Source organism: Lonchura striata, chromosome 7, assembly GCF_050655825.1.
Source record: "Lonchura striata isolate lonStrDom1 chromosome 7, ASM5065582v1, whole genome shotgun sequence".
Taxonomy (NCBI): domain Eukaryota; kingdom Metazoa; phylum Chordata; class Aves; order Passeriformes; family Estrildidae; genus Lonchura; species Lonchura striata.
In genome coordinates, this window is record NC_140709.1 from 16,399,116 (window position 1) to 16,409,969 (window position 10,854).

The 10,854-nt window shown below is 41.1% G+C and overlaps 1 protein-coding gene across 2 annotated transcripts in view; it reads left to right on the top strand.

Moving 5' to 3' along the window:
• Window positions 1–10,854, top strand: part of LOC110468366 (unconventional myosin-X) — a 58,639-nt gene that overhangs the window by 45,306 nt on the left and 2,479 nt on the right. For both annotated transcript variants that reach the window (XM_021526276.4, XM_021526278.4), the window contains 8 exons: window positions 1,555–1,712; window positions 2,906–3,029; window positions 4,779–5,076; window positions 6,269–6,476; window positions 7,199–7,335; window positions 7,500–7,620; window positions 9,105–9,554; window positions 10,342–10,533. In XM_021526276.4, coding sequence (XP_021381951.2) covers window positions 1,555–1,712; window positions 2,906–3,029; window positions 4,779–5,076; window positions 6,269–6,476; window positions 7,199–7,335; window positions 7,500–7,620; window positions 9,105–9,554; window positions 10,342–10,533 — 1,688 coding nt within the window. The remainder of the gene's footprint in view (window positions 1–1,554; window positions 1,713–2,905; window positions 3,030–4,778; window positions 5,077–6,268; window positions 6,477–7,198; window positions 7,336–7,499; window positions 7,621–9,104; window positions 9,555–10,341; window positions 10,534–10,854) is intronic.

Sequence of the window (10,854 nt, forward strand, 5' to 3'; positions counted from 1 at the left end):
TCTGCAAAGTGTGCAAGTGACTGTAAGGACCTCACACCTGACACAGGTACAGAGTGCTGATGTTTCTCATTGAGTAGAGCCACTGCTTTTCTCAGTGTTCCCCAGGCAAGGTAACAGGTGTGAGTTCCTGTAGTTGACAGTAATTATTAGTACATCTCCAGAACTATCACTTTATAGCATGACCTACATTTGTCTCTGAGGTCAGTTAACCTCTTAAATAGCAACAATCCCATACACTGTAGGGGATGTAAAGTGCATGTATTATGGTACCACTCAACTTGATAGAAGCAAAAGATAGCAAAGGCCTGTGTTTGATTTCTGTGCAACATGACAGAGTTCTGGGAGGGCAGGATCTGGCATGATCCTCTATTGCATGCCTTAGGAGTAGGAAGAGAACCCAGGTTATGGGATAAAGGGTGAATTCCCCATACAAAGATTGTGAACCTTAGAAAAAGACTTGAAAAACTGGGCATTTGAATATTGTTGTTTGGGATACCTTTTAAAAGGGCTAGAAGCTGGATGTATTTAGAAAAGTGTGATGAGATGAAATTTATTCTGCTCATTCAGAAGAAAGTGTCTACATTTTTGGTATCAACAGATGTCTATGGCTGCCTTTAGCAGATAGAATTGCCATCACTTTGACACGTTCTCTCAGGTTGTCAAACATATTTTTAAAAGTTCTGAGAGTTGATTTGGCAATCTGACTAGGCACTTTGTGTGGAGTGGTCATTTTTCAAGTGATTAACAGGATAGTGTAGTCCAAATGTTGTCTGTGAAAGTGAGCTGCCTGGCTGGCAGGGAAGTAGTCAGGTTACACTGCAAGATACTTGCATCTTGGAAAGCTGCCTTTGTACCAGAATCTGGACTGGGACTTCCCTGTTGATAAATCTGTTTTGGGAATAGGGATATTAATGTCTACCTAGTGGATTTTAACCAGACACACTCTATACTGCTATGAAAGCAGCAGAGGTTTTTCATCAGCCGCAAGCTACGGGCAAAAAAAGAATCAATGATCTCTTAATAACCAAGTCCAACCATTACCCTAATATTGTCAAGTCCACCACTAAGCCATGTCCCTAAGTGTCACATCTACACATTTTTTAAATGCCTTCAGGGGTGATGATTCAGCCACTTCCCTGGACAGTCTGTTGGCAGTCATATCCTCTTGTTCTACTGCTTGTTACTTGGGAGAAGGGACAGACCCCCACCTGGTTACATCCTCCTTTCAGGTAGTTGTAGATAGTAATAAGTGCCCCTTGAGCCTTATTTTCTCCAAGCTAAACACCCCCAGCTCCTTCAGCCACAAGTCCTCACAGTCCACACAGGACTTGTGCTCCAGACCCTTGCCAAGTTCCATTGCTCTCATTTGACACCCAAGATGATCTGCTCCTTAGCCTTCCCTGGTATCAAGGCTGAACTGATGGACCTGTAGTTCCCCAGAGTCTCCTTCTGGTCCTTCTTGGTGGATGTCACATTTGCTAGCCCTTAATCAGCTGCATAATATGGAAGCCAGTTTCACCTTCCAGCTTTGTTTCCACCTTTGTTTCTGCACAGGCTACTGGAACATCATAGTCCACGGGCGGAAGCACTCCTACAGGCTGTACACCAAGCTGCTGAACGAAGCCATGCGCTGGGCCTCTGCCATTCAGGGGGTCATTGACAGCAAAGTTCCCATAGAAACACCTACTCAGCAGCTCATTCGTGACATCAGGGTAGGTGGCATCCTGCAAATTCCCACATGAGCTGGGAGCAGCCAGACCACCACTGGCCTAAGCCAGTCATTGCTGAGAATGTGGCAAAAAACAGGGTTACTGTCTTAAGGGGAAAATGAAAAAGGATAAAAAATAAACTCACACAACTGTGCAACAGAAAAAAACCCCCAAATATTACATGAATTTTATCTTGCTAGCTGATCTGCATAAGTCTACTACAACTCTGTGCAATTAAAAATTGCATGCAGGATTACACTATCAAGTATTTAAAAATCTCTGCTCCATCCTTTCTGCTCCTAAGCATCCTCCAGACACAAATACAAAAATTTCCATTCCTACCAGCAATCTGACTTTGATGTACCCTGAAGTTCTCTTCATACCTTAGGCTTGTATGGTTAAATATCATGGTTAAATATCAGAGTAAAGGGTGGAAAGGTAATATCCTTCAAAATAGCAGAAATTTTACTACAGGAGTAATTTTTGAGAATAAACTTGCCAGAAACTTAGGCAAATAGACCTAAATAATTTGGACACACCAAACCAAATTTCAGAAGAATTGTGTTTGTGATGATCTCTAAACTAGATGCAATTATATAGTTTGTATTTAGGAAGAAAGAACTGGGAGTGATTGTAGAAAACCGTGGAAAACTTCAGCTAATGCTTCAAGGACAAATGGATTTTAATGTATTGTTAGGAAGAAGTCTAGGACAAAATGTAGAAGAATGTGATCCGGTATGTATGGTAGTGACAAGCCTAGATTTTGAACACCATGGAGAATTTTGGTTATTCATTCTGTAAACACATATAGCACAACCAGACAAGTTGAGAGCAGGCTCATTACACACTGAAAATGGTTGACCTGTGATCAGAAGGTGTATTAACCATGTCTTGTTGAAAGCTTGAAGGACATAGAGGAGAGGAATCATGCCACGTATATTATGCAAGCCACGCTTGAAGGCAAGATTCTGTGCTTAGTGACCTATGGGATGATGTAGCATGGCTATTCTTATGTTTAATTTTCAGAAATAATATACAGGGTAATTTTAGATACAGATTATGCTTTGATCACTTAGTCCCCCATGGCACCTCCAGAAATTTAGAAAAGGTGGTTGAGCTTGAACCTAAATCTGTAAGGACATCCTGCAAAAGACTGTGTCTTTTTGAGGATAATGATTTTTTGCTTTTTTTTCCAGGAGAACAGCACAAACCTTGAAGTAGTGGAACAGACGTATAGGAGGAACCCAATCTTGCGATACACCCAGCACCCCTTGCATTCCCCACTGCTCCCATTACCGTACGGAGATGTCAGTATCAACTGTAAGTATTTTACCCAAGTGGCAGAATCCACTCTCATTTTGAGGGTCACTGAGGAGCCTGAGCACCACAAAAAGGGCCTGTAAGATCCCTCTGTGCAGGTGAAGTCTGTTTGGGACAGTGTAGCCCACAGGGTTCAGGGAGGGAGCAGTCCCTTTCTCTTCCTTTCTTCTCTGCACTGTGTTCCATTTTCACTGCCTCTTATGGGAACATCGAATCTTAGAGGAAAAGGGGGAGATAGTTTCATCATCCATGCAGGGGACATGCAGCCTGTCATCCTTTAGTCACAACTGGGTTGCAGGTGGCTCCAGTGGAAGTACTACAACAGGATTACATCATGCAGCTGGCAGTGGGGTAGTATTTCTACAGAAGCTGCTGTAAAACCAGACTAAATGAACCCTTTTTTCAAAAGTGTCAGAAACATGAAAGAGCTAGAGTAATGGACCACCAGAAACCAAAGTGATTTGTTGATGATTACGGACTGTTTGACATACTAAAACTGAAAGCTGTTGAAGAAGTATAGAAGAATGTCTCATGTGGAGTGACTGAGCCACAGAATCTTTTAAGCAATTAATTTCAGTCAAAGTAATGTATATGGGAAAAACAGTCTGCCACACAGGTAGTGATCTAGCTGTGCTTAGGAAAGTGAAACTCAATTTACATAGCTTTATGAAAATGTCAGCTCTAGTGAGTACAGAAACAAAACAGCTAATGTAAGGTTTTGAAAGCTTAGAAAAGGAAAAATAAAGTCTTTGTGCAGCTGTATATGAATTGTGCACCTGCATCTTGAGTACAGGATACAGTTTTTGCCCTCTGCATCTCATCAAAGACATAGGACATGTAAAAACCTACCCTAAGATGATCAGATGTACAGAAGAACTTGCCTACAATTAAGTGACTAAATAGAGAGCAGGATTCTTCAGCCTCAAAATTAAGTTTTTAGGGCCAGAACACTGTAATGGAGAAAGTGAAAGGAATTAGGTCTGTCACAATACAAGGATCCAATTACATGGCAGATTAAAAACACAGAAAAAATGAATTCTGAAAAAACAGGAAAAATACAGAACAAACACACTGTGGAACTTACTTTTTAGAGCTGTGTCTTTGTATTGTACAGTTAATACATGGCCACTGGGGAATCAATGACTGTACAGGAGATTCAGAAGGACCTAAAACCCCAGAGATGTGCAAAAGAGAATGCAGGATTGCATCTGAATGGTATCACACATGTCTGAGCAGTTCAAAAAGCAGACATTTAGATGGTCAAAAAACTCAAGGTTTGGTCTAAGCATTTTAAATCTAAACAATAGGTATAAGATGCATTTGTGGTAGAGCAATTTGCTTAAGTTCTGTGTTGGCCCAGGGGTCAAAGCTAATACGGGCACGACACAGAATTTTGAAATTGCACAAGCCAGACTACATTCCATTACTTTGGTTGCAGACACTGAAGCCTGAACTAGATTTCAGTGTTCATTTCCCTTAAAAATAGCACTCTGCTTTTCTGTGCAGTATATCCAAAAATGGATTGGGAGTGGTGACAAATGAGATGTTGGCAAATACAAATTAAAACTGCTTTTGAACATTTGGAGAGGAAGCATTAATGAACTTCAAGTATAAATTGAAGTTCAGGATATGCACTGATGCTGAGGTTGCCATTCTTCCATGACAGAGTACAGTTGACCATAGTACTGCTGGGCCAGTAGAAAATGAAGGAGATGCTCACCTCTTGTCATCTTTGTGATTGTTCCTCAGTGCAACAAGAGAAGGGTTACAGCAGCTTGCAGGATGAAGCAGTGAAGATCTTCAACTCCCTTCAGGAAATCGAGACAGTGTCTGACCCCATACCCATTATCCAAGGCATCCTGCAGACCTGCCATGATTTAAAGCCCCTCCGTGATGAAGTGTACTGTCAGCTCATCAAGCAAACCAACCACATGCCACATCCCAACAGTGCTGGGAACCTGCACCACTGGCAGCTGATGACCTGTATGAGCTGCACGTTCCTGCCCAGCAGAGGGATCCTGCGCTACCTCAAGTTCCACCTCCGAAGGTAAATGTCTCTTTGGTTTGCAGCTTGTTTTTCCTTTTGCTCTGCTGATCTTCCACTGCCTGTTGTAGTTATATGTCCCCCCTCTTGCTGTGCAGACATCTTCCTGTGGTGTTTTGGCCTCCTACCTTTGCCCAGTTCTTACCACCAACTTTTCTGTGTATCCAGACTTCCCCCCCCTTTGCCACCCATCTGTTTTGTACGTTATTCAAACAGAATACCATGAGACTGTGTTGCAGTGGATTTACAGCTGATGACCTGCTGCTTACTAATACATATATATAAAAATTATCAACCTGCAGGAAAGGTGAGGTCTGTACTTTTCATACTAATGGAAATCTGTCCTACCTTGCAGCTGGCACAGGCAAATAGCATACTATGAAGTAGTAGAGATACTGTAAATCCAATTTATAATTTTTCAAGATTTCTTTAACTAAGCATATAATGCTTGCAGTTAGTATTTTTAATCTGTTTTAACCTCCCATTTTCATGAGCTAAATAATTTACCTTTCTTCCCAAGTCATCTTCAGTATCTAATGCAGCTTTACAAGGCAGTCTGCACTGGGCCTGATCTGCAGCTGTGTAACCTTGTTCCATTATAATGATGGTCAATATGCCAAATAGCTACCTCTGTGGCCTGGGTCTAAGAGATGCAGATACTCCATGGAGCCATTTCATTGTTTTATCACTAGAGTTGCAAATAGTGTTACAATTAGACCTCTGATCTCGGATGGAAGAGAACAGTGTACAGGCATCTGCTTTCTCTCTTAATTCTCAAATGTACTGTAAAAGTAGCTCAAACACAGCCAGTACATTAAAAAAAAAAAAATAACCCAACAAAAAAACAAGAAAACAAAACCATTAAGAATAAATGAAAAAAGTTTACATTTAATTTCACAGTTTTTATTCACAGTTTTGTAAATTGAGATTATCAATTCTGCTGTCTTCACCTGTCGCTAAATTCCTGAAACTTGGAACTGCTTATTTCCTACATTGCTGAGAAATGCCACTGAAGTGACTTTCAAATGACTAGTAAAAGCAGACTGTATGGTTTAGGAAATAAGCTTAATTTTTGTGTGGTTGCATTTAACATCATCATCTCTATCACACTCTTTACTTGCAGTAGTCTCATTTTTAGGGTAATGTGTTGTTCACTGTGTAATGGGGTGTTTTTTTTGCTTCTCTTTACAATTAGGGTAAAAGATCTCTTTCCAGACTCAGAAATAGATAGGTATGCACAGTTCATAAGTGATTCCCTGAAGAGAACAAAGACGAGGGAGTTTGTGCCCTCCCAGGAGGAAATACAGGCTCTTCTTACCCGTGAGGAAATGACCACGACAGTGTATTGCCATGGTGGTGGCTCCTGCAAAATAACCATCAACTCCCACACCAGCGCTGGGGAGGTAATGCATTAGTAGGATTAACCAGATGTGAGCACATCTGTGTCTGGAGAGTGGGTCTGTTGAAGGCACACCCTTTTCCCCTTAATTTCCAATTTTTTTTTTTTTTAATAACAATTCTTTTGCTATACCTTTGGGCAGAGTTCAGTTTATTCTACAAGGCCAGTGCCCAGGTTGTAGAGTATCACTTGAAAATTGTGTTGCAAAATCAAAACACTTCTGGTGTTTTGTCCTTTGTCTGAAACTTGCTAAACACAGTTTTCTGGACAAGGAGAAATTCCAGTTCATAATGGAATCCTTCTGAGAGGGTTATTCTACCAGAAACTTAATCATTAGCAGGTCAGAAGCAAGATTCCAGGTTGCAGTAGTCATGTCTCTGAAAACATTAATGCTAAACAGAGCAGAAAGTGTAATTGTTACTAGAGGAACTGAAAATGTCATTGTGACAGCTTGCCTATACATGCCTATATTGTAATTCCCCCATCCTCAAAAGGGTAGCAAAGACTGAAAAGATTCAGAAAAGAAAAGCAAGGATGATCAAATATAAGTCACGACTTAATTGCAGGGAATGATCTTTTAGGGTTAGAATTCTTTAATCTGAAAATAAAGTAATTAAGGGAGAAATGTGATGGAGGTGTATGAAATGAGAGGTGTCCTGAAGAGGTACTGATTCTTCATTTGAAAGGGGGACTGATGCCTACTGTGTGCTGTGCCTGATTTGGCAGGTGGTGGAAAAGCTGATCCGAGGGCTGGCAATGGAGGACAGCCGGAATATGTTTGCACTCTTTGAACATAATCAGCAGGTTGACCGTGCTGTGGAGAGCCGGGTGATTGTGGCTGATATCTTGGCCAAGTTTGAGAGGTAAAAGAATGTTTCATGAAACCTTTAATTCCCAGTTGGATGTAATGCTGGATTTCAGAATCCAGGGTTATTTTCAGATTGTGATTTGCACTGTGGACATTACATTACCATGGTACTTCTCCTTACTGTTTTTTCCCCTTCTCATTCTCTTGTATATTTTACAGACTTGCTGGCTCTGAAGAAGAGGAAGAAGGGCAGTGGCAACTATATTTTAAGCTTTATTGCTTCTTGGATATTGAGAATGTTCCCAAAGATGGTGTGGAATTTGCCTTCATGTTTGAGCAGGTAAGCTAACTCTGAGAGAATGATTTGGTTTCCAGGGTGGCAAAAGCACACAAGAGGATACAGAAAACTGGTTTACCTTTCATTACAAATGGGAATTCTGGTTGTAGCAGAAAAATTTGGTGTGTTGGATTTTTGCCTGGAATCTACTAAGCAGATAGACTGTGAAATTTTCTAGGGAAGATGAGTATTAGAACAAAAGCAAGAAAAATTAGCAGAGGCTTAGAAAAAATGAAACACTAATAGTAAATTTTTTAAAAAACTTGGTCTTTAATTTTTGAAGGCAGAGAAATTTGAGTAATGATTTAAGAAAATTATTAAAAGTAGCTTCTTGCAGAACATAAAGAAAACTGAAAAATCTACCTGTCTGCAAATCAGCTTGCAAGAACAGCACATCCTTGGGATGTTACCAGAACTAACTATGAAACATTTTTTGGGCAATTTCTTTTGATTAACAGAGAAGCACTAGAAGAGTACTGCAGAGAAAGGAAAAGAGAATGTAGTTGACAATATTTATCTGCTGAGTAGTCTGTTATTTTTTTAAGTCACTGTACTTAAAAAAGTACAGTGATGCTGGCAAGATCAGAGATCACACTGGCATGAAAGAGCCTTGCAGCTGGGATCTAAAAAACTAAATCAACTGGAGCACCAGCTGTGTGATTTGTCCCATCCATATTACTTCAATTAACACTGACCTTGCCTCAGAAAACCATAGCTGCAGAAAATTACTTAATCTGTGTTAATGGCAGTCAGTCATAAAGACTGAAATTCACTGATACTTCACTCAGATGATAGTTCCTTTCTTGAAATGAGCATCAAGCATTGTTAGCTAGAGAATGTCTAAAAAAGTCAGGAGCACGTGGTGCTCTGTGGAACCTCAACTGTACCAAACTCCCTCTTGACAAGTCTACACAACTTTAACTGGTAAAGGGAAGTTACAGTAGGAGAGTAGGTGTTACCCAGACATTAGATGGGTGTGCAAAAAGCTCCATTAATAGATTTCACAGAAAAACAGGCAAAGGGAATCAAGAAGATTGGTGGAGACATGAGGTAAAGGAGGAAGAGGTGGGAGGTGCATTTGTGTAATGAAACTGAGGTTGAGAATCTTGAATTTATTATATATTACTCTGGTGTTGAATATAATCTTCACACGGGAGCTGTAGCTGATACAGCACAAAACCAAATTGCTTCAATTCTGGTCTTTCCCATCTGTTCCAGACCTAAAAGGTCCTCATTGTAGGACTTTTTGTACAGGATAGGAGCCCCTCAAAGATGTCTGTCCTATTCAAGCTTGCAGAAAAGGGTGTTCCCCCCCACATCAACCACTTGCTGACTTTGACATATTTATTGCAATGTCTGCTCTGACCTCCTGAATGATGTCTATCCTACTGGGATCAGCAGATGTGACAGGAATCTCTACCTGAACCCAGATGTGAATAAAATGTGCTTTTGCTTTCTAACGAGTTTGGGGGACTCTTTGTTTGTAGGCTCACGAAAGCCTCATAGCTGGTCATTTTCCTGGGCCAGAGGACACTCTGCAGCGTCTGGCAGCTCTGCGGCTGCAGTATCTTCATGGAGATTATTCCAAAATAAGCTGGACCCTTGACGGAATCTACCCAGTTAACAGGCTGAAATCCAAAATACTGCACTCAACAAAGAGCAGCAGCAGTACCAGTCACACTCTGGAGAGGAGACGGACCAGCTTCCTTGAAGGGACATTGAAGCGCAGCTTCAAGACAGGCTCTGTAAAGAAGCAGAAGGTAGAAGAGGAGCAGATGATGGAGATGTGGGTAAAAGAAGAACTTTCAGCTGCTCGGGCAAGCATAGCACAAAAGTGGACCAAGCTGCAGGGGCTCTCTCAGCATCAGGCCATGGTGAAATACATGTCCATTGTAAAGGAGTGGCCAGGTTATGGGTCAACCCTCTTTGATGTTGAGGTGAGTGATTAATAAACTCCTAAACCACAGTTGAAGAGAGGTATCAGTCTGGAGAACAGATAAAGCTGTATGTAACAGATGGGAATTTTGGGAACTGGATACATTTTGCCTTAGTAATGTCAAGGGAAAGCCTGTTGTATCACAATATCTAAGAGTTACGGCACAGAGAACACAGAGCGAGCAAAGCAGGGCATCCTGCTAAATGAAGTGAGACAATGGATTCCCACTTTGTGTGGGATAATTGCGTAGAATAATGGTGGAATGGGAGAGCAGAGAGGGGTTTAAGAAAGTAGTGGCTAGTGAAAGTTAAAGTAAAACAAAGCTTTGCTATTCTTGCCAGCAAAAAGTGCAATCCTGGTCTGCAGCAGTACAACAGAAGGTGCAGACTGAGGCATGTACAGCACTGCTCAGCCTGCCACAGTAGGAGGCCACAGTTCACTTCTGTCAGTTTTGCTGCTGCAGAGGTGGATCACCATGGGAATTTGCTTGCACTCACTGCATTATATGTAAAAAAAGAAGTGAAATATTGACTGCTGCGTCACTTGAAAATCTGATGAGAGCCGTTCCCTATTCCAATTATTTATTACTCAACCAGTATTTGACTCACAGCTGTATCACTTCCGTATCTTCGCAGAAGTGTCTCCAGCATAGATTCTGCAAGTACCCTGGTTTGTGTATTAAATTGAAATGTCCTGTAAGAGCTAGAAAACGAGGGCTTTTTCTTGAATGGAAAATTATTTGATCCTCCACTGCATTTATGCAAAAGGTTGTGTTTCTCTTTCTGCAGTGCAAGGAGGGTGGATTCCCCAATGATCTCTGGCTTGGTGTTAGCACAGAGAATGTGTCTGTCTACAAAAGAGGGGATCCTAAACCACTAGAAACTTTCCAGTATGAGCACATTGTTTTCTTTGGAGCACCACAGCCCAACACCTTCAAAATTACAGTGGATGAGAGAGAAATGTTCTTTGAAACCTCCCAGGTACGTGAAAGCACACAGCCACTTCAGTTAAGCTTCAAGGAATAGAGAGGTTTCTGTGCCAGAACTCTTGACTAATGGACTACATAGCCAGGGGAAAAGATAAAGGGAGCTTAAACCTAAAGGGCATGGTACCTCTTCTTGAATACAGGGATGAACAAAAAAAATAGGCTGGTTAGAAAGTGAAGGAGGTTGATTGGTGTTCCAGTGCATCAAGAGTTTCCAATTCTGAGTCCTCTTCACTTTACGTGTTTTTTTTCATTCCTTTCCAGTAGATGAATGGGGAGTTTCACAAACTTAAAAAAAGGGAGATTTAGTAGAATG